Source organism: Giraffa tippelskirchi, chromosome 4, assembly GCF_054371585.1.
Source record: "Giraffa tippelskirchi isolate mGirTip1 chromosome 4, T2T-mGirTip1v1.2.pri, whole genome shotgun sequence".
NCBI classification, from domain to species: Eukaryota; Metazoa; Chordata; class Mammalia; order Artiodactyla; family Giraffidae; genus Giraffa; species Giraffa tippelskirchi.
In genome coordinates, this window is record NC_137278.1 from 199,692,702 (window position 1) to 199,720,338 (window position 27,637).

At 47.2% G+C, this 27,637-nt stretch overlaps 1 protein-coding gene across 4 annotated transcripts; it reads right to left on the bottom strand.

The window, feature by feature from the left end:
• Nucleotides 1-26,885, bottom strand: TULP3 (TUB like protein 3). 4 transcript variants are annotated; one of them, XM_081593928.1, is made up of 12 exons: nt 26,266-26,611; nt 25,868-25,912; nt 18,089-18,140; nt 11,308-11,467; nt 10,368-10,541; nt 7,693-7,826; nt 7,137-7,334; nt 4,929-5,041; nt 4,604-4,718; nt 3,077-3,175; nt 2,452-2,623; nt 1-1,911 (listed from the first exon to the last, which is right to left on the bottom strand). In XM_081593928.1, the coding sequence occupies exons 3-12, from the start codon at nt 18,119-18,121 to the stop codon at nt 1,778-1,780; spliced, it is 1,332 nt and encodes a 443-aa protein (XP_081450054.1). In that variant the 5' UTR covers nt 18,122-18,140; nt 25,868-25,912; nt 26,266-26,611; the 3' UTR covers nt 1-1,777. The 4 variants fall into 4 exon arrangements, with proteins under 4 accessions (XP_081450054.1, XP_081450051.1, XP_081450052.1 ...); XM_081593925.1 differs by lacking the exons at nt 25,868-25,912; nt 26,266-26,611 and adding an exon at nt 26,788-26,885; XM_081593926.1 differs by having other exon boundaries at nt 25,320-26,885.
• Between the last annotated feature and the right edge of the window lie 752 nt (nt 26,886-27,637).

Consider the following 27,637-nt stretch of genomic DNA (forward strand, 5'->3'; position numbering starts at 1 on the left):
TTTTTATAGAAATCACTTTTTATTTCTGTAGTGTACAAAAAGTATAAATATGTAAAACTGATCACCTGCACACTTGAGCAGGAAGGACAGGAGGCTGGGGTGTGTCTGTGCCAGAGTGGAGGGAGGAAGCAGGTCAGATCAGCCGCCCCCCAGGGCCCTCCCTAGACACTTCATATCCCCACTGGAGGCAAGCGAGCAGCCTCACGAGAGGCCGGCGGGGGGCGGTGGGGCACCTGAGAACTGAGGCACTTGAGGGACGCAGCCTGAGATGACCGCCGGGTCAGGACAGAGCAGTGGACGTGCCAGTGGGGTGAGCCGTGGGTCGGCTCACCCCCAGTCTGTTTCCTTCCACTGCTGTTCGATGCGGAGCAGGGATGGGAAGCAGGTAGAGAAAGGACGTCCACAGAAGGAATGAAAAGGAGCAACAGAGGCTGCCGCCCAGCCCCAGGCTGGTGGGCACGCCTGGGGGTGACCGACGCCAATGCGGAGCTCACAGCGCTCCTGAGCCTCAGGATGCGGGTGCCTGAGCAGCCTGTAAACCAGCAGCAGAGCCATGCAATTTGTTGGGAGAGGCTAATAATCTGAACAACATGGCAGAACGCTTATAATGTGTGAGCAGAAACGACAGGACGTGATCTGGCTGGGGGAGCCAGGCCTTGGGGCTGACGACACTTGTGTTGAGAAGAGAGGCCCGAGCGTCCTCGCCCTGGACAGTGACAATGGCAGGTTTCCACACACACGGTTCTCTCCCTCCCATGGGGCGGCAGGTGTGTCTGCGCTAACGGCTCCACAGTAACCCATCGAGGGAGGTGCTCGGGGCTGAGAATGCTGAAGGCCACGTCAAAGCCTCTCAGTCATGACCTGACCAGGTCAGGTCCCCTCTAAAGTCCACGCTTCCAGCCTAAACCACGATTAAGACAATTTGTAAATTTCTCACATCACTGATCACAAATCGGGCCACAGCCACCCTGACCGAGACAGGAGCCAGTCAGCCAGCCTTAAGGGAAGAGGGGACCGTGATCAGGTGACTCCCGAGCCCCCGAGTGGAGCAGCTGGCTCTGGGGAATGGGCGCCACACTCCGCACCCCCCCGCACCCCCTCCCCGGCAAAGACAGCAGGAGGCGAGCACTTCGCCCGGGGCCCCTCCCCCATGGGTGAGGCAGGTGTTGGGTGGACTTGGAACAACCACTGATGTAAATGATACTCTGGAAACCAGTGGGGGCAGGACACGGGAAAGGCTACGTCACAGTGGACAAGGCCAAGGGCCGCCTCAGCTCCGACCCGCACTCCTGGAGGCAGTTGTCCCCCAGGTGCTCTCGCGACCACAGGCCCACTATGGAAGACCGCCAGGCCCAGGGCGGTAGAGACACCCTGGAAGCCGGGGATGGTCACATCTCCATGGATGAACCGGCCATTTTCAGAAAAAGTCTGCAGACCTGGAGACTGAAGGTCACTGAGGGAACTATCCCTCTCTGAGAAGGTCTGCAGAAAAGGAGAGTCAAGCTGATTCTGGCTGCGAGTCCAAGAACAAGACTCTGATGGCTGGGCGATAATGTCAGATCACTTCTGTGCTCTGCAAAACCTCCCACCCGAGTTAAGCCGTAATCCCTGACCAGGGCTGTGTGACCAGGGAGTGGGGGTGTACAAACACACATGTGGGCACACATGTATGTGAATCCACACACACTTCCAGGGACCGCTCCACAGGGGCAGCCTGTCGCTCTGGGTGTCCTGGGGTGGGAGCAGTGCAGCAGCGCTCTGCTCCGGCCGCTCAGCCTCACTCGCAGGCCAGCTTGCTGTCGAAGCTGGAGAGCCCGATGGCGAAGGCCTGGAGCGCGCAGAGCGGGTAGTTGTAGTCCAGCGTGAACACATCGTCAGCCACGCGTCCAAACTGCATGACTATGTAGTCAGCTGGAAGCAGAGGGCGGGCACGTCAGGGGGGAGGTGCTTCCACCTGGAAGGGCCTACTTTAGATACAGAGACAAACCCTCCATAGGGGCCAGTGATGCCAGCTCTCTGAAACGGGAATCCCTCAGAAGGATGGAAAGACACGTGACCAAGAATGCCCACTCCCCGCCACCCCAGGCTCTACTATGATCCACTCCGCTCCAGGCAAGGAGGCTGCCCAGGGCAGGGCCAGAGGAGGAGACGGCCAAGAGGAGCCCGCCGGGCACAGCACAAGCTCCATGGGCCCATCTGGAGTCACCCAGAACCGTCACTGAGGAAGGGAGGGTCTGTGCTTCGCAGGCTGCCTCCCCCTGGACGTCTCTCTCTCACTTCTGCCCTCCACACAGCGACTTAGAAGTCTGACTGTACAATGCAGCTCTGTCTTTCCAAAAGAACCATTTCTTTCTTTCTTAAACCACCCTCTCCTGAGTGTAACTTCCTACCAAAGAAGGGAAATACTCATTTCCGAATCTTGCCAAAACACCTCTCTCCCTGGGGGCTTACGGTCATTGTCGTGGACGATCTGGAAGTTCTTCACAGACGCCTGAGTGACCCGGCCGTGGAAGTTCAGGACATAGGACTGGGTGTCATCGTTCCAGACAGGGGACTTGTTGTGCAGCTCGATCAAGTTCTCCATGGCTTTGTTCTGCCATTTTGAAAGCAAGCTCTCGTGATCCTGCAAGCAAGGGGTCTGTACTGAGAGCCAGGGGAGACTACTCCTCCTCTACGCGGTGCAGGGGCAGGCAGAGGAGGGGCCTATTTTCTCCATTTCACAAAGTAAAACAGAAAGTCAAAGATTGAGCCAGGTTTTCTGGATTCTTAGAGATCACTAGCAGTTGCAGAGTAGAGTTGCTGCAATCAACTGCACGAGCAAGCGCAGGTGCCCAGGGGTCTGAAGGGACGGCTCTCTGAAGGAGCAGGGCCGGTCACCACACTGGGCTCTGGTGGAAGCAGGAGTCTCTTCTGCTGCCCTTGTCTGCATCACGATCTTATTTTTAGGGCCCTCTGCTGATTAAATATGTATACCTATGGCTGATTCATGCTGATACATGGCACAAACAAACACAATATCGTAAAGCAATTATCCTTCAATTAAAAACAAAGACATTAAAAACAAATACGCTCTTACATTTCGTGGCTGAAAAGGAATCCGTTCATGATTCATATTCATCCCAGGGATGATCACAGACATTTTCCTCGGGCCTTTAAATCCAAGTACATTTGTCTCCTAGAAGAGAGGGAAATAAGCAGGAACTTGAAACAGAAATGAAAAAGCGACGACATTCTTACACAAGACTCTGCTGGGCATGAGAAACAGCCACAGTGTGGAGAACACTGAAAATCATTCAATTACTTCACTGTAGTTAAACAAAGAGAGATGGCGAATCAAGACCAGGAAAATAACACTGTCTCCTCTTTTTAAACCTAATTCGAACATTTGAATTTAAAGCAGATTCTATTATCTAGAAACCTTACTCTTCCTCTTTAGCTGGAAGTGAAATTTAAGACAATATGGAGCAAACTGTCCAGTTTTATCATCATCAATAAATATCTATTTCCCAGTTAAGGACATGGCACTATATGATATTCAGGGAGAATTACAGTTTAACTAAGGCCTGTACCCAGAGGTAAAAAATTAAAATGCCTGTCAAGCCAGGCAGATTATACATGAATACAATAAGTACATTAAATATGTGGATATGTGTAAATTCACATACACACACACATGCATATTAAAGTCATGCATAATTAAAATATTTCATTGATTCTGAAGCTAAGAGAAAACATACCATACATTATAAAGGGTTAAGTCAAATGATTCTCAGTCACACAGATAAAATCTCATGGAAATCAAGTGATGAGATTAATTCCAACTGAAGAAAAGCTGAGACTCTGGGATCAAAGCAACCACCGAGTCGGGTTAATTCCTTTTCGCTTCTCTGACTCTGCGTGCCCTCTACACGACGGGTCCGGGTTTGTGTGGAAACAGCAGCAAGCAGGCGCTTACAAAGTGGTCAGAGAAGGATCAGAAGCATGACGAGGGTAGCTCCCCAGGTGTGAGAGGAAGCGAGGGGAGCCGAGGGGAGCATCAAGCATGTCCTGTGTGGGGAGAGGCCCCTCTGCAGACCCTGGTGGGCAGGCAGGCAGAAGGCGGGCAGGTTCTTGGGTGGGGGGAGACCTACAGGGGGGGCGGGGGGTGTGTGAGAGACAACAGGAGGGCTGCTACAGCTAGAGGGGCAGGAAGCGTGCTGCCAGGGGAGCCGGAGGGCGAGGTGGAAGGTCCGGGCTGGACTGTGGACTCGGTGGGGGCAGCCTGAAAGGCTGTGAAGCAGAAGGACATTGTCCGCTGGAGCGGGGCCTCTTGGCAGCAGCAATACACAGCAAATCAGTTTGGAGAAGATGGAAGCAAGGACCAGCTTCCGAGTCACTGTCACTCTAGCCAGTGTGTCAGCGGTAATGCAGTGAGCATTCACACCACCGCGGCACGAGGAAGGGACAAGAGCAGAGGAGGCAGGGCCTGCCGGAACAGTAAACGTGCTAAACTTGGCAGATCACAAGTAAACCTGAGCGTACCGGGAAACAAGCGTGGGGGGGCGGGAGGGGGGGCGGACTGTGAGCTCAGGGCTGCTCAGGAGGCCGGGGAGACGGTACTCACGTAGCACACAGCGGCCAGCTCCTGCCGCATGTAGGCCTTCTCCACCAGGCCCTGGGCCTTTGCTGGGCTCACGCCGTGGTCATACACGGTGAACTTAGTCCCCATGAGGTTGGACCTAGAACCAAGAGGAAAAGTCACCACAGAGCTCTGTAATTTTCTCTCATTTTCCATCCTTAAAACAAGGAGAGGCCTTGGGCTTTCTATTAATTTATTTGTCTTGTGATGACATCAACCCAGCTCACTGTAAAACCCAGTGTGGATTTGCTTTGAGACTACAGGAATCAAGCTCTCACAAGAAGAAGACGTGACGTGAGGCTGCCCCCACCTGAGCTTGCCAATGTAGCTCTCCCCTTCTCGGGACAGGTCTGTGGGATCCGTGGAGATGAGGTAGTTGGATGTCTTGCTCTTTTTCCGCTTCCTACCTGCAAGAAGAAATATCTAGAAAACGAAAAAACATTTCAGTAAAAAACACACTCAAGAGCTGCCATGTGTGTCCTACCCATTCAGCGAGCAAATATCCAGCAGCTGCCTGTCCTACACCAAGAAGTCCATCTCTGGGTCTTTTCTATTTTTTAAACAGGTTTCATTCACTTTAACTTTTCTTATAGAAAAGCCACGTAGTGGCCGCAGCTGGAGTGTGGGTCCTCTGCACAGAGACTCCAGTGTGGGTCGTTACAGGGTGCTCAGTGCATTCTCAGAAGCTCTCCCTTCAGAGCCTGGGGTGAGGCAGCCCAAGTCTTGGGAATGGCATCAGAGACGATTTTGACACAGCGCCCAGGGCGGTGTGCAGCCCAGCCCCAGCACAGCACTGCCCATGCTGGCCGCTTCTCAGGAGCAGAGGCGATGCCAGGGTCCCGGGGCAGGGGTGAGAGGCGCCAGCCCGGAGCGGCCAGTCAGCCTGCAGGATGGTGTGGGGCCTGCTGACCCTGCTCCCAGCAGCCTCACCACACAAGGACTGTGGAGAACTTGGCCAGAACCACGGCCTCACAGACGGCAGCAGTGACCTCCCTGAAGCCCCGAGCACCCAGACCAGCCTCTGTGCACTGGAACCCCAGTGGTGACGATGCCTGGCCCCTGGTCCGCAGGCCGGTACACGTTAAACTCATGCATCATGTTCAAAAACTAGTCCTGGAGGGATACTCCCAGGCAGAAGTCAGTCATCTCGGGTTCCCGGATGGACAGGCACGAGACGGGTCTCCTGCAGAGACTGGACGAGGCGCGCAGCTGGGTGAGGGGCACCCACTCCCTGTCCCTGACCTTGCTGCCATGTGCTCTGCGGCCTCGGCCCCCCAGGTAGAATTATAACTCGGCCACTGTGGAAGCTGCTGCAGCCTCTTCTCGCAGGGTCCCCGGGGCCTCCAGCCCTTTCGCAGCACCAGCGCATCCGCTGTTTGGGGTTTTCTCAGAGAAGACCAATCTCTGGGTCTTAACCACTTTTTCTAATCCTCATTATGCCTCTCAGAACTCACTACCAGGGTCTCCCGACTGCCTAACTTTTCTAAATTCACTAGCCTCATTCTCCACGTCATTATTTGTAACTTCATCCCTAAAACCTCCACTGACACTTTAAACAAGCTTTGTGCAGTTTCACGAGAAGACTGCCTCCACCCTGGAGAGGCAGGACCTTGGACACTGAGCCCTGCTCCCCTCCGCGCTGCCTTCCTGCTGCACTGTATGTGCTGCTGTTCTGAGCTCCTGTGGCTTCAGGGACGCAGGTACCGTGGTGTGGGCATCCTTCCCAAACGCTGCTGGACCTGGAGAGTAACAGGGAGATGGGCGAGGGCAGTACCCGGGGCGGGGGGGAGCACTTTGGAGTCAAACAGATTCAGACTGGCTCTGCCACTTGTTGGTGCGATGCAGGCGCTCCCCGAGCCCCAGTTACCTTGCCCGCACGGGGGGGACAAGGACTCCTGTCTTACAGTGCTGTCCTGAGGGTTCCAGGTGATGACACACACAAAGCTGGAGCAACGCCTGGTACGCAGTACACAGTGAACAGTGGGTGTCAACAGCACTGATACCTACTACCACCATCTTTTTTCTAGGCTCTTAAAATCATCCACTGAGACCTGGTATTAACACAAAATAGGCTGGTCACTAGCAAATACTAACTGCCTCAAATTTAAGGGTAAATCAGAATTTCTAGGGTGAAAACAAGACATTTCACTAACATGTTTTGTTTTTCCAATTCCTCCTATTGCCTAAAATGTACTCTCTTTCTTCCACACTGGCATGTTCTACCATGTAATAAAAATAAAACTCAAAGGGCATGCTGGACACCCCCTCACCCCAAAAGAGGGATGGAGGTAAGAACAATTTAAATATTCTCCTCCATTTTATGACTCCTGGATAAAACTCTCTTCTTTCTGGGGTGGGGGTGGATTTTGACTATTAAGACTAGGACCTCTTTCAAGACAGTGAGAACACAGCACTGGAAACTCGTTAAGTGCAACCTCATTCCTGCTGACTAGGTCTAAGGCTGGTGCCCCCTACAGCACACTTCCCTCCATCTCAAGATAAGAGCCACTTCGCCTACCTTGCGATTCTCATCCTTTTCCAAGTGCATGTAGTAGGTGGGGAAGAGCCCCCGGTCCATCCCTTTCTTGTCCCGGGTTATCCGGCACTTCACCGTGACACCCCGCGGGGCAGGACTGTACGCGAAGCCTTCCAAGTCCTCTATTTCTCCCGGCTGAATGTCAGAGTGTGGGGCTGCGGTCCCGGAGGCCCCTGTGCCCTGAGAGAGCAGCCAGAGCTGAGTCAGGAGAACTCACGTTCTCTTTGAGAAACACTTAAAGGACAAATTAACTTACTGATTTACCCACACATCTTCCGTCTTCTGACAAAATAAGGAAAAAGTCTGAGAAGTTAAAGTATCTGACCACTGGGAGTAATGAAGGAGGGAAGTATGAAAATGGGATACAGCTTTACAAAAGCTGGCTGAAGACACAGGAAATACAGAGTCGTGGGCTCTAAGTGTAATTCCAGCTTAAATTCTGGAAGCAGCCCTCATCCAGTGACAGCACTTAAACAGGAAGATGTGTCCAGGAGGCAGTGAAATCAGCCCCAGGGGAGGAAGGTTCACGACTACACACCGGGGCTGGCTTCTGGCTGGATGCAGAACCGGGCCTCTCTGCCTCTGAACACGGCGACTGAGATCTTAGTTGGTCCCCTTCTCCTTCCTCCCCATCAGTGTCCTCCTCGTCAAAGTTCAAACTCCCTGAGATCCCTGGCAGAAAGTGAGAAACTGTTTTAAAAAAAAGGCCTGAAAATCTTTGAGCCAAATATAACTTTAACTCCCTTGCTTAAAACATTCCAGCTGTTCTGACTTAACACACGGCTCATAAGCACATTCTGACAACTCTTTCTTCGTATTCTCACCTACTCCACCCCTCGTTTTCCCTGCCCACTGCTGCCACCCTAATTTAGCCTCTTTAAAACATTCTCATACATCTGATAAAAGATTAATACCCAGAATATTTAACTCAACAGCAACAAAACAAACCCAATTCAAAAATGGGTCAAGGACTTAAATAGACATTTCTCCAAAGAAGATACGTAAGTGGCCAATAAGCATGAGAAGACCCTCAACATCAGTAGTCATTAGGGAAATGCAAATTAAAATCACAATGAGATACCACTTGACAAGCGCTGGGATGACTACTATGAAAAACAAATACCAGGCTTCCCTGGGGGCTTAGTGGTAAAGAATTCGCCTGCCAATGCAGGAGACATGGGTTCTACCCCTGATCCAGGAAGATCCCACATGCCGCAGCGTAGCTAAACCTGTGTGCCACAACTACTAAGCCTGTATCCTATAGCCCGGGAGCTGCAACTACTGAAGCCCACACACCTAGAGCCTGTACCCCACGACAAAAGAAGTTGCTGCAATGAGAAGCCCAAGAACCACAACTAGAAAGTAGCCCCCACTTGCTGCAACTATAGAAAAGCCCGGGCAGCAACAAAGACCCAACGGAGTCAAAAATAAATAAATAAAATAATAAATTTAAAAAAACAACAACAAAAACCAGAAAATAAGTGTTAGTGACGAGGTAGAGAAACTGGAATCCCCTCATGCACTGCTGATGGTGATGCAAAATTATGCAGCCACGGCAGAAAACAATATAGTGGTTCCTAAAATATACATATAGAAAAGGATAGGAAGCAGAAAAACAGACAGACACCTGAACAACCAATGTGCAGAGCAGTGTTCATCTCAATTTTCAAATGGTGGAAACAACCCAAATATCCACCAACTGATGAATAAACAAACCGTGGTACATACGTAAATGGAATGTTATTCAGCCTTAAAAAGGAATGAAACCCTGACACATGCTACAACATGAATGAATCTTGAAGACATTATGCTAAGTGAAAATAAGTCAGATACAAAAGGCCAAAACCCCTGTGATTCTACATATGTGAGCTGTGAGGGGAGAGGAGGAGCTGGGGAGGCCGTGTTCACCGGGGACAGAGGCTCAGTTTGCGAAGGTAACAGAGGCCTGGAGATGACAGTGGGGAGGCCCCGGAGGAGCACTTCTGCCCAAGACAAAGAAGCAGACCTATGGCTGGAACCCAACCCTCTTTCTCTTTAGTCTCTGGGGTGAGGCTGCCCCTCATACAGTAGCTGGCACAGCTCCCAAATCATAACTGACAAGGGGACTGAGCAACAGGCAGTCCTACCCACATTCATCCATTTCGGAGGAGGGACCACCATGAGCTATTTTTACATAGTTCACAAATAAATGCTATCAAGTTTTTCTCAAGGACACCCAAGGATAAGACTAAGGCCAGGAAAACATCATGTCCATATGAAAATGTACGCATAACTATTTACAGCAGCGCTATTCCTAACAGCCAGAGTGGAACCACCCCAACTGTCCATCAGCTGATGACAAGAAGGACAAAAGATGGCTTATCTGTACAATGGAATGTCACTCAACTATAGACAGGAATGAAGCATTGACAGGCCACAGTGCGGATGAACTCTGAAAAAATGACGCGAAGTGACAGCCAGGCACAGAGGACCACCCAGCGTGTGACTGCTGACATGACATCCCAGAATCAGCAGGTCCGCAGAGAGAAGGGAGACCGGTGGCTGCCTACGGATGGGGCGCTGAGAATGCAGGAAATGAGGGGGGACAGCAAACAGGCATGAAGTCCTGTGGGGTCAGAGAACATTCTAAAACTGAGAGTGCTGATGGCTGCAGGCTTCTGTGTGGTACACTAAAGGGCCAATCAATTGTTGGCTTTAAGTGGGTGAACTGTATGGATGGTATGTGAATTACATCTCAATAAAACTACCATTTAAAAGATTTGTTGGTTTGTGATGGACATTTGTTTCTTTTTTTTTCCTTCCCTAAAATGTTAACTTTTGGGGGCAGGTAGCAAAAAGGCATACAACTCTTGGGACCTCACTCTCATATGGGTATCTTCACTTCTACTGTGCTTTCTTCTTCTTTATAGAAGTACAGTTTACATACAACGTTAGTACTATGTTTTCAAACGCCATTTTTTACTAAGAACTCAGTTTATGTGAACATGGATCTTAAGACGGAGATCAAGGATTTCTCCCAAACTTGAAAGACAAGCAAACGAACCTCCACTTGAGGAACCTTATCTTCCAAAATGACACTTCCTGAATCTTGGTCTAGAGAGCACCTGTCCCCTCCACTTCATTCTTCACAGCACAGAGTAACTCTTGTCCAGCCCACACCTGACGTCACTCCAGCTCAACCAGCTCACGGCCTCAAAGCCAGGACCCCCTCACCGTGCTTTCGGAGAACCTCCTGCAGATCCGGCTTGGAGGCGGGGTCCCGCGCGCTCTCCCCGTCTGCGCTCCCTTCAGTGTCCTCTGTGGCAGAAGAGCCTACCGTGAGGACGTGAAGTCTGGTGTCCACATCCTGAGCATCCGGCTTCAGGAAGGCAGCAGGACCATCGATGCCTAGGAGCCCAGTGAAAAGAAAAGAGAAGCCAGTGTCATCCGCTCCTTGGTCAGGCTGGTTTGGTGCGTGTGATCCGAATGAACACCCACCAAACCGGTTCACTTCTCCATCCTAAACCTCCACAAGGACATCTGTTAACAGAGGAAGCCACTCCATTATCTGTGTTCATTTTATCAAGCTGCCCTGACTAGAGGCTAACGCACCTGATGCTGTCCTTCAGAAACTTAAGAAAGAGACCGAAAGGAAAGCAGGCCCTCTGGACTCGAGACCTGGTCCAGGCAGGCGGCCAGGGGCTGGCCTTAGCCGTGTTTAATCCTGCTCTTTCTCCTCCCTGCCGCTGTCGCTGCTGTCCCCCAAGTCCAGCTACTGGAGGAATGGTTGTCTCTACCTGCTCCTGGCTTTACGGTTCATTCACTCTGCTGGGGGGCAACAACCAAGCCTGCAAGCTCGAGTGGGCTGTTCTGGGGGCTTCCCTGGTGGTCCAGTGGTTAAGACTCATCGCTTCAACGGGGAACTCAGATCCCACACTCATTCATTTTGCAGTTAAAACAACTGTTCCAGGATGGCTGTATCCTCAGGTGTCCTCCGCTGATCGGACCACTGCGTTTATTTCAACTCAAAAGCCTAAACGTGATTATCAAGATTATGAAGGGACCTGGTAACGATGCTAACATCGTCCCTCCGGCCCACCCGAGAAGGCTCTGCCTTCCCCCAGGTCTGTGAAAGCCGTGCGGCAGCAAGAGGGGATGCTGCCTGAGTACACACCCTGCAGGACGACACCGCCGTGCGGGGCCTGAGGTTCCACCAGCAGCGCGTGCTCCTCGCAGCCCCTCGGCTTCGCCCGCCGCGGCCTGGCCTCCAGGTTCGGCTGCACCATGAGCGGCTCCAGGCGCTTCTTCCTCTGCTTCTTCTCCAGCAGCGCCCTCTGCGGAGAATCGCGAGGACAGCCAAGAGATGGGCCACGAGGTCTGGCTGTTTCAGCATATACAGTCTTTCACGGATCCTTACAGAACCTCTGGTAAATTACATTTTCCCACTTAAGAAGTGGGAAAAACTGAGGCATAGAGAGGGGTAAGGATCCATTCACGTCATCTAATAAATATTTACTAAACACCTATGAAAAGCCATCTAAAGTGATACAAATGCATTTCTAGCCAAGCTAAGACCATAATCCAAGTATATTAAAAATATATAGTAATTAATATATTATTATCAAATCACAATCACAAGTTTATACAAACACATACGAGTGGGAGAAAAGATGAACGGTAACGGTGATTTCTCTAGCAGGTAGAATATGGATGATTATTTTTCCTTTTCCTAGTTTTCTAAATTTTCCTACTTCTTTAACTGGAAGAAAAAAAGAAAACTTATTATCCTTTACGTGTGGAGAAAGGGGACCCTCCAACACTGTTGGTGGGAATGTAAACTGTTACAGCTGCGATGGAGAATAGTATGCAAAGTCCTTAAAAAACTAAAAACAGAACTACCATATGATCCAGCAATCCCACTCCTGGGCATACATCCAGAGAGTATATGCCCTTGAAAGGATACATGTATCCCACTGTTCACTGCAGCATTCTTTACAATAGCTAAGACATGGAAGCAACCTAAATGTCCACTGACAGATGAATGGATAAAGAAGATGTGGTACATACATATATATAATGGAATATTATTACTCAGCCATTGAAAAGAAAGAAATAATGCCATCTGAAGCAACATGGATGGACCTGGAGATTATCATACTGAATGAAGTCAGTCAGACAGAGAAAGACAAATATCTTGTAATATTGCTTATATACAGAATCTAAAAAAAAAAAAGATACAATGAACTTATTTACAAAACAGAAAGACTCACAGATTTAGAGAACAAACTTATGGTTGCCAGGCGGAAGGGACAGTTAGGTAGTTTGGCATGGACATGTACACACTGCTATATTTAAAATAACCAACAAGGACCTACTGTATCACACCAGGAAATCTGCTCAATATTCTATAATAATCTAAATGGGAAAAGAATTTGAAAAAGAACAGATACATGTATATACCACTGAGGTAACTGCCACCACCTCGAAGCACAGGGTGCCTGAAGACCACTGGGTCATGCTCCATTCCAGGGGCACGTGAGAAGGCTGGATGCCTCCCATGTGGTGGTCTGAGAGGCAGTGGGCTTGGTGACAGGCCCCACAGAGGCACCACGGACACCAAAGGCCTGGTAGGGGCCCTGGGAGCCAGATGGCCCCAGGAACGTCCCCCTAGAGACAGCGGAACTAGGTTCCACCTTTGAAGTAATTTACTGCCCTCCAAGTCCCCTTACACAGAAGAACTATACAAAAGAGATCTTAATAACTCAGATGATCGCGATGGTATAATCACTCACCTAGAGCCAGACATCCTAGAGTATGAAGTCAAGTTGGCCTTAGGAAGCATCACTACAAACAAAGCTAATGGAGGTGATGGAATTCCAGCTGAGCTACTTCAAATCCTAAAAGATAATGCTGTGAAAGTGTTGCACTCAATCTGCCAGCAAATTTGGAAAACTCAGCAGTGGCCACAAGATTGAAAAGGTCAGTTTTCATTCCAATCCCAAAGAAAGGCAATGCCAAAGAATGCTCAAACTACTGCACAACTGCACTCATCTTACATGCTAGCAAAGTAATACTCAAAATTCTCCAAGCTAGGCTTCAACAGTACGTGAACCTAGAACTTCCATATGTTCAACTAGATTTAGAAAAGGCAGAGGAACCAAAGATCAAATTGCCAACATCCACTGGAATCAGTGAATTTAACTCAGATGACCCTTACATCTACTACTGTGGACAGGAATCCCTTACAAGAAATGGAGTAGCCATCATAGTCAACAAAAGAGTCTAAAATGCGGTACTTGGATGCAAAGTCAAAAACGACAGAATGATCTCTGTTCATTCCAAGCCAAACCATTCAATATCATGGTAATCCAAGTGTATGCCCGGACCCATAATGCTGAAGAAGCTGAAGTTGAACGGTTCTATGAAGACCTACAAGACCTTTTAGAACTAACACCCCCAAAAGATGTCCTTTTCATGACAGAGGACTGGAATGCAAAAGCAGGAAGTCGAGGAACACCTGGAGTAACAGGCAAATTTGGCCTTGGAGTACAGAATGAAGCAGGGCAAAGGCTAATAGGGTTTTGCCAAGAGAACGCACTGGTCATAGCAAACACCCTCTTCCAACAACACAAGAGAAGACTCTACATATGGACATCACCAGATGGCCAACACCAAAATCAGATTGATTATATTCTTTGCAGTCAAAGATGGAGAAGCTCTATACAGTCAGCAAAAACAAGACCGGGAGCTGACTGTGGCTCCGATTATTACACACTGGTCATAGCAAACACCCTCTTCCAACAACACAAGAGAAGACTCTACATATGGATGTCACCAGATGGCCAACACCAAAATCAGATTGATTATATTCTTTGCAGTCAAAGATGGAGAAGCTCTATACAGTCAGCAAAAACAAGACCGGGAGCTGACTGTGGCTCCGATCATTAACTCCTTATTGCCAAATTCAGACTGAAATTGAAGAAAGTGGGCAAAAACCATTAGACCATTCAAGTATGACCTAAATCAAATCCCTTATGATCATACAGTGGAAGTGAGAAATAGATTTAAGAGATTAGATCTGATAGACAGAGTGCTGATGAACTATGGACGGAGGTTCATGACATTGTACAGGAGACAGGGATCAAGACCATCCCTAAGAAGAAGAAATGCAAAAAAGCAAAATGGCTGTCTGAGGAGGCCTTACAAATAGCTGTGAAAAGAAGAGAAGCGAAAAGCAAAGGAGAAAAGGAAAGATATACCCATTTGAATGCACAGTTCCAAAAAATAGCAAGGAGAGGTAAGAAAGCCTTCCTCAGTGATCAGTGCAAAGAAATAGAGGAAAATAATAGAATGGGAAAGACTAGAGATCTCTTCAAGAAAATAGATACCAAGGGAACATTTCATGCAAAGATGGGCTCAATAAAGGACAGAAATAGTATGGACAACAGAAGCAGAAGATATTAAGAAGACGTGGCAAGAATACACAGAACTGTACAAAAAAGTTCTTCACAACCTAGATAATCACGGTTGTGTGATCACTCACCTAGAGCCAGACATCCTGGAATGTGAAGTAAAGTGGGCCTTAGGAAGCATCACTACCAACAATGCTAGTGGAGGTGATGGAATTCCAGCTGAGCTCTTTCAAATCCTAAAAGATGATGCTGTGAAAGTGCTGCACTCAATATGCCAGCAAATTTGGAAAACTCAGCAGTGGCCAAAGGACTGGAAAAGGTCAGTTTTCATTCCAACCCCTAAGAAAGGCAAAGCCAAAGAATGCTCAAACTACTGCACAATTGCACTCATCTCACACACTAGTAAAGTAATGCTCAAAATTCTCTAAGCCAGGCTTCAGCAATACGTGAACCGTGAACTTCCAGATGTTCAAGCTGGTTTTAGAAAAGGCAGAGAAACCAGAGATCAAATTGCCAACATCCACTGGATCACTGAAAAAGCAAGAGAGTTCCAGAAAAACATCTATTTCTGCTTTATTGACTACGCCAAAGCCTTTGACTGTGTGGATCACAATAAACTGTGGAAAATTCTGAAAGAGATGGGAATACCAGATCACCTGACCTGCCTCTTGAGAAATCTGTATGCAGGTCAGGAAGCAACAGTTAGAACTGGACACGGAACAACAGACTGGTTCCAAATCGGGAAAGGAGTACGTCAAGGCTATATATTGTCACCCTGCTTATTTAACTTATATGCAGAGCACATCACGAGAAACACTGGGCTGGATGAAGTACAAGCTGGAATCAAGATTGCCGGGAGAAATATCAATAATCTCAGATATGCAGATGACACCACCCTTAGGGCAGAAAGTGAAGAACTAAAAAGCCTCTTGATGAAAGTGAAAAAGGAGAGTGAAAAAGTTGACTTAAAGCTCAACATTCAGAAAACTAGGATCATGGCATCCGGTCCCATCACTTCATGGCAAATAGATAGAGAAACAGTGGAAACAGTGTCAGACTTTATTTTTATAGGCTCCAAAATCACTGCAGATGGTGACTGCAGCCATGAAATTAAAAGACGATTACTTCTTGAAAGGAAAGTTATGACCAACCTAGACAGCATATTAAAAAGCAGAGACATTACTTTGCCAACAAAGGTCCGTCTAGTCAAGGCTATGGTTTTTCCAGTGTCATGTATGGATGTGAGAGTTGGACTATAAAGAAAGCTGAGCGCTGAAGAATTGATGCTTTTGAACTGTGGTGTTGGAGAAGACTCTTGAGAGTCCCTTGGACTGCAAGGAGGTCCAACCAGTCCATCCTAAAGGAGGTCAGTCCTGAGTGTTCATTGGAAGGACTGATGTTGAAGCTGAAACTCCAATACTTTGGCTACCTGATGCAAAGAGCTGACTCATTTGAAAAGACCCTGATGTTGGGAAAGACTGAGGGCACGAGGAGAAGGGGACGACAGAGGATGAGATGGTTGGATGGCATCACTGACTCGATGGACATGAGTTTGGGTAAACTCCGGGAGTTGGTGATGGACAGGGACGTCTGGCGTGCTGCGGTCCATGGGGTCGCAAAGAGTTGGACACAACTGAGTGACCGAACTGAATTGATTGGATCATAGAAAAAGCAAGAGAATTCCAGAAAAACATCTACTTCTGCTTCACTGACTACGCTAAAGCCTTTGACTGTGGATCACAACAAACTGTGGAAAATTCTAAAACAGACAGGAATACCAGACCACCTTACCTGCCTCCTGAGAAACCTGCATGCATGTCAACAAGCAACAGTTAGAATTGGACATGGAACAATGGACTGGTTCCAAATTGGGAAAGAAGTACATCAAGGCTGTATATTTAACTTATATACGGAGTACATCATGGGAAATGCCAGGCTGGATGAAGCACAAGCTGGAATCAAGATTGCTGGGAGAAGTTATCAATAACCTCAGATATGCAGATGACACCACCCTTAGGGCAGAAAGTGAAGAAGAACTAAAGAGCCTTTTGATGAAACTGAAAGACGAGCGTGAAAAAGTGGCTTAAAACTCAACATTCAAAAAAACGAAGATCATGGTATCCAGTCCCATCACTTCATGGCAAATAGGGGAAACAACAGAAACAGTGACAGGCTTTATTTTCTTGGGTTCCAAAATCACTGCAGATGGTAACTGCAGCCATGAAATTAAAAGACACTTGCTTCTTAGAAGAACAGTTATGACAAACCTAGACAGCATATTGGAAAGCAGAGACATTACTTTGCCAACAAAGGTCCATATAGTCAAAGCTATGGTTTTTCCAGCAGTCAGGCATGGATGTGACAGTTGAACCATAAAGAAGGCTGAGCGCAGAAGAACTGATGCTTTTGAACTGTGGTGCTGGAAAACACTCTTGAGAGTCCCTTGGACTGCAAGATCAAACCAGTCTACCCTAAAGGAAATCAGTCCTGAATAGTCACTGGAAGGACTGATGCTGAAGCTGAAACTCCAATACTTTGGCCACCTGATGCAAAGAACTGACTCATTGGAAAAGACCCTGAAGCTGGGAAAGATTGAAGGTGGGAGGAGAAGGGGACAACAGAGGATGAGATGGTTGGATGGCATCACCAACTCGATGGACATGAGTTTGAGCAAGCTCCGGGAGATGGCGAAGGACAGGGAAATATTGCGTGCTGCAGTCCATGGGGCGGCAGAGTTGGACACGCCTGAGCGACTGAACAAAAGTCCCATTATGAGGTCCAACAACAACATAAAGGAGCAAGACAGAACTTGGAGGTATTTTTAGTCACCTGTCACTCCAGACACTGATGGCCTATGATCCTACATTGCCAGACGGGATGGACCTACAGAATTTCCTGAATTAGAAAACATTCCTATGAAAGTAACACATGTTGGGTATAAGATTCTAGGCTGACTAATCAGGACTCTCACAGTGTGTGACAACACAGAACTGCATTTATCTCTTCCATCGTTTCAATATTTAATGAAGGACTACAATGGGCCCAGCCCTAGGCCAGGACCTTCTGATGGAAAGGTCATCATTAACAGACTTCTTGGCTCCTGTTCTCATGGAGCTTAGTCTAATGGAGGAAATGAACATAAGTCAAATCACTGCAAATAATAATGCGTAACTAAAAAGTGGGACCAGTACTGTGAGGAAAAGTATTCTGTAGGCAATAGAGGCTTTTAAGTAGCACAGTACCATCTTCAGATTTGCATTTTAAGATAAAGAAAACATTTTGCAGTTTCATGAAATTACAGTGCAGAGAGGTATTTGGGCAGCAGTTTCGTATTACTACATAGAAATACTGTGTTAACATTTTAACATTTTTCTAATTCTTATGACAGATGCCAAGGAATTTTCAGTGACTATAAATCCAAGGCCAGTTTTAACGCTGATGTCCTCAAAGCACTTTGGCCTTGCTGTAGCCACAGTGAGGCCACATCAGCTTCCTGGTCAGGATAGCCTGTCCACGTCTTTCAGAAGAGGAGACTCTGCTCACCTGGTTATCCAGTTTCAGCTGCCTGAGTTTCATGGTCTCATCTTCAAAGGCACTGTTAAAAAAACATGAAAGCACTTAAAGAGAAAATCCTCTTACAACCTCGTCATTTCCATGTAGCTAGTTACTCCTTTGGGCCATTTGGAGCCAGTTAAGTCTACCTCGGGGAAGCACCAGTCTCCACAAGCTGCCACACTGACTGCAGGAGGACCAGCCACCCTTCATGCCACACAGTCCAGAGGACCTGACGAGACTGGATATCCAGAGGATGAGAAAAGGCAGAACACAGACCCCCATGCATGGCAGGATTTTTTTTCTCTTTAAAATCATGTACTGAGTATTCATTATATTCCAGACACAGTGTTAAGTACTTTAAATGTATTCTTTTATTTATTCCTCAAAACAGTCCTATGAATTAAGTACTGTCATTTTTCACAGTTTGAAGATAAAGGAAACAGACCTGGAGAGCCGCGGCTAGGGTTATATAACAGAAACAGACACTAATCTTGGTCTCTTTCCAGAGTCTAAATTACATCTAAAAATCAAATATATTCTACTTCTGTTTTTCTTTTTGTTTGTTTTTAATTTTTATTGGAATATAATTGATTTATAATGTTGTGCTAGTTTCAGGTATACAGCAAAGTGGTCAGTTAATACATATATCCACTCTTTTTTTTTTTTTAATTCTTTTCCCATATAGATCTACTTCTTGTTTGGAGATAGTTCTAAGAAATAGGTAGTATATAGCATTTTCCTAAAATCACTGACTTTAAGATCTAGCAAGTCATGTAACTTCCTTTTCAATAAAACAGTAAAACACTATTCAGTCATTACAAGAGGCCACAAATGTGGATGGGCAAGATTTAATACTATCAGGAGACAAATTTGTTTCACCGAAGGAAGTCAACAAAATGGAATCAAATTACTGTCTCAATTAAAAAACCAAACCGTTCTGTCTCTTTAAACTCTTTCTGCAAGTCTTTTCTGTTTCTGACAATTTCCTAACTTAAGATTTTGTGACTCAGCATTCTTAGAAACGAAGTATAAGACAAGGCAGAAGTGGTTCTCAATTATTTGTATTGTTAAGTTTTTACTAGGAGCTTCTTGCCAAAAAAAAAAAAACTATAAATACGAGGTCTTTATTTAAGAAGACATGTTCCACAGCTACAAAGGGAAGCGGGGCTTTTCCTGCACTTTGGGTAAATGCACAAAAGCACCTCTCTACGGTTGAACGGCTAACCAGGGCATTCTCACACTGTGGAAGGGTTTATACATTTTAATAACGACAGCAACCTGGAACTTGCGCACCATCTCCAAGACTCTTCCTGCCACTAACTGTAAGCAGTTTAGATACAGACACGGAGGTGTGCTGATTCTCTGACAGTCCCCTCTATTAATTCCTATGTAACCTTTACATCTTGGAGAAGGAAATGGCAACCCACTCCAGTACTCTTGCCTGGAGAATCCCATGGATGGAGGAGCCTGGTAGGCTACGGTCCATGGGGTCACAAAGAGTCGAACACTACTGAGTGACTTCTCTCTTCTTAACCTTTACATCTGATGTAAACAGCCAACTCATTGGCAAAGTCTCTGATGCTGGGAAAGATTGCGGGCAGAAGAGGACATCAGAGGACGAGGTGGCTGGATGGCATCATGGATGCAATGAACATGGACTTGGGCAAACTTCGGAAGACGGTGAGGGACAGAGAGGCCTGGCGTGCTGCAATCCATAGGGTCGCTGAGTCGGACATGACTGGGAGACTGAACAACAACAACAACCTTTACACTCAGTGTTAAATCATCTCATTTTTACCCCAGCTTAAAAGAAAGACAAATAGACAAAAACATGAGATATGATACACTCTTCACCTTGACTTTGTGGGCCCCTATCTAGGTATGCTCCTGATTTCCTCTCTTTAATCCTCATTCACATATTTTTAAACCAAGCTTTATGTATACAGTGCGAGAATATTATTAGTATTCAGTGGAAATTAGTATACACTTGAAAAAGTCCTACATAAAACAAATAAGACAAAAAATAAACTCACTGTTACAGACTAGTATTTTCAACAACTACTGCTATGAAACTGCTTTTCCTCCCTCACTGGTCCCTCTTCACTAAACCAGAATTGTGAGCATGGGGGAAAAAAATCCTTCTATCTTGGAACTTCCCTGGTTGTCCAGTGGTTAAGAATCTGCCTTGCAACGCAGGGGTCACAGGTTTGATCCCCGATGGGGAACTAAGACCGCACATGCTTCAGAGCTATTGAGCCCACGCACCACAACTAGAGTCCTTGAACTGCAACAAAAGAGCCCGCGTGCCACAACTAAGACCAGACACAGCCAAATGAACAAACAAGTATTTTTCAAATACTCTAAAAATCACTTCCCTATAAAATACTAAAACCTTTCCAATGAGGCTAAATTCTGAAACACAACTAAAATCCTCAAACATTTCTCTTGCGGCCTCTAACAGTGAAGAAAACAGGTGTGTCTTTAATGCCTTATCTCGACACCACTAATTCCTTTCATCAAGCCTGGGCAAGATGGCCAATTTAAATAAACAGTGTGGTATAATCAAAGCATTCTGACCTGAACAGAAGAGGCACTAAAAAGATGCTATGTAATTGTAACATTTAGGTCCCTTCTATACTTCAAAAGTTACACTTTCTCTGAGCTCTAGTTTTAAATTATAACTTAGCAGAAATAATCAAGATTTCTATACACTTATAATAAATCGGAACTAGGATTTCTGGTTAAACTGTATTATGATCTTACTAAACTTGCATTCTTTCCTTTAATACTCTCTTTTCTTCATTTCAAACCAAGTTGTTGAATAGCAAGCCTAAACAAGCCTGGTTAGCAAATCTACACAAAACAAAACGAAGTTCTACAGAACAGAGGGAGAATCATTAACTCGGAGGGAAAGTTAACATCAGAGAACTGTTAACTCAGAAGGAGCTATCTGCTCAAGGGCAGAACATGGATGAGTGGACGAGCCAGAGTTCAGCCTCAGCCCCACAGCACCTCCCTCAGCGTGCAGACTGCACCTTCCCCACAAATATTCAAATGGTCAGCAGAGAGTCTGGGATTTCATTATTATGGTGTTTCAACAAGTCTGCCAAGAACCTTTTCAGTTAGAATGTCAGTTCATGGGTATTTTTAGGCAGCAGAATTTCCAAGTCAGTGAATGGATTTTGAAGATGCCCATGGGAGCAGTTGATCACAGGTTATAAATACTATTGGAAAAGGGTCATCAGATTTCATCGTGTCTGAACTGATCACGATGTCAAGTACTTGGGTCAAGAGCTATTATTAATAAAGTGTTTTTCTCTAAGTCAACCGACAAGTAGATTGACCTTGTCCAAATCCCAAATGTCAATACTGGAGGCTGTATTTTCACACGCAGTGAGACCCAAGAGTACATCTGGCTGGAACAAAACATTGCTTTTGGGAGAAGGCACATAAAGATCAAATTAGAACGGCCAGAAAAGACTCCACAGAAACCTACCCTTCCTGTTAATATTTCGGGCTCAGCGGTCTGCTCCTTGAGTGACTGCCACAATCCGGGACTAACTTAATTGAAGCGAGGGAACGAAAACCCATTTCCTAAGAGGCCCATTTAGAAGAGACAATCAGAGAGAAGGAAGAACTGCCCGGGGAGAGAGAGGCAGTGAGACGGGAAACTTGGCAGCTGATGAGATGATTCATTTGGCCCCAGAGAACACAGTGAGGAAAACTGCTTCAGACTAAGAAGCCCTCTCTCTCATTCTGCATGTCCCACACAACAAAGGCTTTAAAAAGCATTCTTTTTAGTGAGCCCAACAGAAAGGTTATTCAAAACGAATGACTTGATGCAGAAGTTAAACTATCCATTTATTCCTCACAGATTTTAAAAAGGACACAACTGAGAATCCAAGTTCACTCCACCTCCTGCTGGGTTGTCCTTTCCTCAGGGGTTTCAATTTCTCTCTGGTAATGTCATTTCCCTTCTCTCTCTCTCTCTCTCTCTCTCTCTCTCTCTCTCTCTCTCTCTCTCTCTCGGGTAAAGATCAAACAAAGTACATTCTTCTGGATGACCCTGGTGGTCCAGCGGTTAAGAATCCACCTGTCAATGCAGGGGATGAAGATTTGCTCCCGGGTCTGGGCAGATTCCATGCAGGGCAACTACTGAGCCTGCACTCTGGAGCCCAGGCTCCACGATGAGAAGGCACGCCAATGGCAAACCCGCACCGCAACCGGAGAGGAGCCCTTGCTGGCAGCAACTAGAGAAAGCCCCCAAGCAGCCAGGAAGACGCAGCACAGCCAAAAAGTGGCAAAGAGAAAGTACATTCTTTTGCCTTAGGACACCAAGTAAATATTTCCATCCCCATTCCACTGGATGAAATTAGTACTCATTAGTACTTTGCTAAGATGTCTGATTTCTTCAACTGCTTGCTCTAAAAATAATTAGAATGTAATCAGTAGCAGCTGTTACTGGTTATGCGCATAAATGGCATCCAGAAATATCTGGAATGGATATCTTAATAGTGAGAAAAAGAAGAGAGGAGATTAGAAGTCAAAAGCCCAGTTTTACCTCTAGATTTCACTTCTGACTACCTCATTTACCTGTCACCCAACTTGGCTATATCACACCTTTTCTGAGCCTTAATCTCCCCACCTGTAAAATGAAGACAGTGTCAGAAGCCCAGATTTCTGCACAGCTGTGAAGCTCAGAAGACAGCATGTATGTGAAATCTCTCTGTACTCTGCAAGGATACGCAAATGTAAGCCATCATCATGGATCCCTTTACCTCAACAGATCTTCCCTCTCTGAAAGCACAGCTTACCAGCCTTCTTCAGTCAAAACATCTCCCTCTGCTTTGCCTCTAGCTTATGTGATGTATCAAATTGTCGTAACAAAATTACACTGAATTTCAATAGGAAAACAAATCAATCCTCTATAAACTTGCTTCGTTCTAAAACCGAAAATCAGAGGCAAACTACGAATTTATTGACTTTTCTTCCAGCAAATCTAAGAAGCAATGATTTATTTTTAAGAAGCTTGTCTGAAAAATAATTTTCTTCCTACAAGCCTTATTTTGTATACATTAATTATCACAGAAGAAAAAGCTTGAAATAACCACAGCTGATATTCTAAAAATATATCTCGCCCATGATTAAAGTAGATATCAGTGTTTAGACCATCATATCCCACCCTAAAACTAAAATCACATTTTAAGAACAGTAAACGAGGAACCTCCTTGGTGATCCAGTGGTTAAGGTGCTGTGCTTCCAATGAAGGGGGGGGTGGGTTCAATCCCTGGTCAAGGAACTAAGATCCCACATTCTGCATGGTTCAACCAAAATTTTAAAAAAAGAAAATTTAAGTAGCACACACACAAAAATAATAATAACCCAAACTTTTTAAAAGTAGCACAAACAAACAAAATCCAACATGCCATAAATTCAAGATGGTATTTTTCAATGTATGGGTCACAGAATGATAACATTCCTGTACCTCGGCCAAGTTCTACCAAATCAGAATCACGGAAATCAGCACTGTGAAAAGCAACCTGAAAATTGTGACATACTCACTTGTTTACAAAAATAAATACATAAATAAAGATCAGGAAAGGAAAAACTGAGATTATTTAATATACAGAACACCTTTAGAAGATCCCTCTAAGAACCTACCAATCAGCAAACTGAGTGACATCAGAGACAACCAGAAGACATACTTTTCAGCGAATATAGTTTTGTACCTTTCGAAATTTGTTATTGAAATATGTTGTTTTATTAATTCGGTATAAATCATTGAGGGAATCCGAAGAAACCCTGTTACTCCAGAGGAGCAAACTGAAGCCAGAGAACGAGCTGAGGGGCTCCAGGTGGCACTGGGAGGCAGTGAGGAAGCTGGGGCTAGAGCTCAGGAACCCAGTGCGAGCCTCCAGCACTTCCCCCACCTCAGTGCCTGGTGGTAAAGCAGAAAGGACCACCTGATCAACACTAGGGCGCTACTCTCATCACCTTCAGAACAGGGGTCCCCCAGAGGTCCTGGTGACACCTATGACACAATCCCTTCATTCCAGGGAACATTCCTGCTAACCATGAGTGTTGTCACAGCAGTTCTAAGGCAAAGGGTCAGCAATGACAATCCTCATTATCAAGACTCATGACAAGTACTAAGAGTTAATAAAGACAGCACATCCACCAGCACGTGGGCAGTGTGTTTCTTCTCAAGCATCAGTGGATTCAAGCTCTAACCAGGCCAGGACAATGGTGCAGGCCTTACTAACCGCAAGAACATCTGGCAAGGCAGCACAGACTTAATACAAAGAGATTCTTCCTAGGGAACTGGCTCAGATGAAATAAAGGAAAGTAGACCACAGGAAATGTCAGTTTGAAAGAAGTCTTAGCAATTTCACTGTTAACTGTACTCGAACATACCTAAGGGAATTATCAAGGCCCCTTCCAGGCCTCAGACCCAGGTTCGATCTTTGGGTGGGGGAGATCCCCTGGAGAAGGGAATGGCAACCCACTCCAGTATTCTTGCCTGGGAAATTCCATAGACAGAGGAGCCTGGTGGGCTACAGTCCATGGGGTCACAAAGAGTCAGACGTGACTGAGAAACACACACACACACTTCCAGAGAAACTAACACACAGAGTCGGACATCACTGAGAAACTAACACACACACACACACACACACACACACACTTCCAGTCCTCAAATCCTCTAACACAGAGAAGGAAGGCAGCTTCCACTCTTCCTCTGAGCAACTCAAGCACGCTTTCCCTCTTGGTAAGAAGAGATGTTAACTTTTTCTTTCAATGGGCACAAAGGCAGGGAAAACAGCACAGTTTCCACAGGAAAGAACAAGAGAAGCTGGAAATGAAAACGATTCCAAAGAATGTCTGAGTCTGTCTGCTTGGAAAGGAAATGTATTACAGGGGTTCTTCTTGCTTTCCTAGGTCTCTATGAAGTCTTCATTTGGAGAAATACATGCATGATGGATGTCAGTAGGCTTTTACTATAGCTCTTGATAATGTCCAGATATACTGTAGTCTTGTACTAGTTAATCTATGTATATTCAAGCACTGGGTAAGTCTGTTTACCAACAATTAGCTCATCTGATGAAACATTTGGAAAAGAGAGAAGGTGAAAGAGGATAACAAGCCTGGCCAAGACATAACCTCCAGCCCACCACTATTGTTTGTATTTCTGAAGAAAAATCATGGCATATGGACAAACCATAGACTAGGTCTTCCTTAGTCAGCACTGGGTCACCAGGTCACATCACATGGAGTAGCCTCTCCCACATCTTCAATCCTGTATCAGGAACAGAAAGCCAGGGAGGCTCAGGTTCCAGCACTGGCCAACCACTACTGTCATCTCCAGGGGAATCTACAACACAAACGCCTAGCTCAGCCAAGGAGCTGAGAGTGCTGTTTCAAATTCTATCTCCAGTTTCCACTATATATTTCAGATACAGGAAAAACGTTCTGTGTGTTTGCTCGTAACTTTTCTACTTTGTGGAAAATAACTCTGGGAAAACGGTCTCATCATTCAAAAGAAGAAGAAGAAAAAAAGAGTCACACGGAATTTTAAAAAGTCAGATGTTACCCGTCACACTGAAAGGTACTCATACCAAAAACTCTATCCATGTATCTCATCGAAAACATCCAAAACATACAACGGGAAGCCAAAAAAAGCAAGAGACTTTCATTCCACTCCCTCTCGGCAACAAGTCAGTTAACCAATGACAGAACGTAGGGCAGGAGAAACATTTGGTGACTCACACATTCCTCTTTGAAGTCAATTTTCAGATTAAAGAGCTGGTTTCTCTGGGAAGACAAAGAGGGACAAACTTGACAATTATCCCTTGAAACTTCAGGCCCAAAGAATTAAAAACCATTTTGCCTCTTGGTCTCTCAAAGTCAATTCCACTTTTTTTTTCCCCCAAAATCATAAGTCACACCAAACATCTGGTAGCCGGGAAATTTACTGCCTTAAATCCATTCACTTAAGATTGACCGGATGGCCACGGCAGAGCGAGCACCACCCGAATTCAACGGATGATGCTGAATTTTAACTGGATCTCCTTGCGCGTCCATATTTATACTTGTAAATGTTGGTTCTTCTCTCTACTTAAGAAACCAAAAAGCAGTGAACCAACTTCACAGAGCGCTGCTCTTACATAAATAAAAGCCGATGAAACAGAAAAACGGGTGTTGTCGGCGCCAACGCCTCTCGGGGCGACCAGCTTTTGAGTGGTTTCAGCTGCTGACCCAGGGCAGGGTCGGCCAGGCTCCGGACGCACGCCGGGCGGTACCGGGCAGCAGGCGGGAGCAGGCCCAGGCGAAGCAGTGATTCCACCCCGCCCGCCCGCCTGCATCTACGCTTCGGGCCCCGGCCGAACCGCCTGGCCCGGCCCGCGCTGACTGCCCGGAGAGCCTGCCCTGGGCCGGGATGCCGCCGCCCCCACAGCTGCTGGCCCCCGAAGCCACCCCGCACCCCAGGCCCAGGCCGAGCATCCCCTGACTGACGCGTTCTGACGAGGCCGGACCGACCCCGCGGGTCCCGGCGCGACTGGACACGAGCTGGCCCTCGGCGTGGGGGCCCCGCGCCCCCTGGCCTACCCGCCCCGCACTCCCCTCGCCCAGCCCAGACCTCCACACCCCTCCCTCTTGGGTCTCCGCCCGCCGCCATCGTTCCTAACCTGTCCCCGCGGGGGCCCGGGCGGCGGAGCGACGACTCCATCCTGCAGACCCGCGAGCGCCGACCGCGTCCACACCCGCGGCAGCTCCTGGCCAGCCTGGCGCAGCCGCCCCGCCCCGCAACCGCACCCCGCACTGTCGCCGCCGCCCATTGGTCCTCGCGCCTGCCGCTCCGCGCCCATTGGTCCGCGCGCCCGCCGGTCCCACCGCCCCCGCGGGTGGGTTTCTAGGGGCGGCGACGCCGCTGGAGGGTTGCTAAGGGCGGGTTGCTACGCGCCGCGGGGTTGGAGCCGTGGTCCACACCCCAGTTGCGGCCGAGCGCCCTGGCTGCCCGCGCTCCCCTGCTGCCAGCCCCGCGGCTCAGTATTCAGAGAACACCCATAGCGCTTCCAGGAGGCCGCCCTTCAGACCCCGAGGCATTTCCGGAACCACACTTGCCAACCCCAGCAGTCCGTCCCAACCATAAGCGGCCGCGCCCCTTACCCGCAGGACGCCTTCTGCCTGCCCTAGTCCTGCCCAGACTTTTAGGGCGTCCACGAACTTGCCCTGCAAGCTTGCCTGTCTTTTCCATCTCCTGCCCTTGACTGCCTGCCGGCCGTCTTCTAACGTCCGTATCCCGTAATGAGATCCGCTGTCGGATCCAGTAAATCTTGTCCCCAACTTATTCGCAGTTTTACCGTCCTTACAGAACATCCTGTCAAAACTCATCACATGTTGACTTTACGGCGTTCGAATCCGAAGCTAGTGTGGCGTCCACGTTTTGAGTTTTTAAAACGCAGAAAACTTGGCACAAGCTAGGAGAGCCGAGCTCTGTGCTCGCTGGCCAGCCTCCACTCACTGTGTGACCCTGAA

Bases quoted from the DNA above. Each gene is read 5' to 3' on its own strand.
- TULP3 (XM_081593925.1), bottom strand. From the start codon at position 26,828: ATGGAGTCGTCGCTCCGCCGCCCGGGCCCCCGCGGGGACAG. The intron at 11,468-18,088 runs GTGAGCAGAGTC...GATTCTCCGCAG, and splicing joins AGCTGAAACTGGATAACCAG to AGGGCGCTGCTGGAGAAGAA. The intron at 7,335-7,692 runs GTGTGTAGTCGT...CTGCTCTCTCAG, and splicing joins CCAGCCAGAAGCCAGCCCCG to GGCACAGGGGCCTCCGGGAC.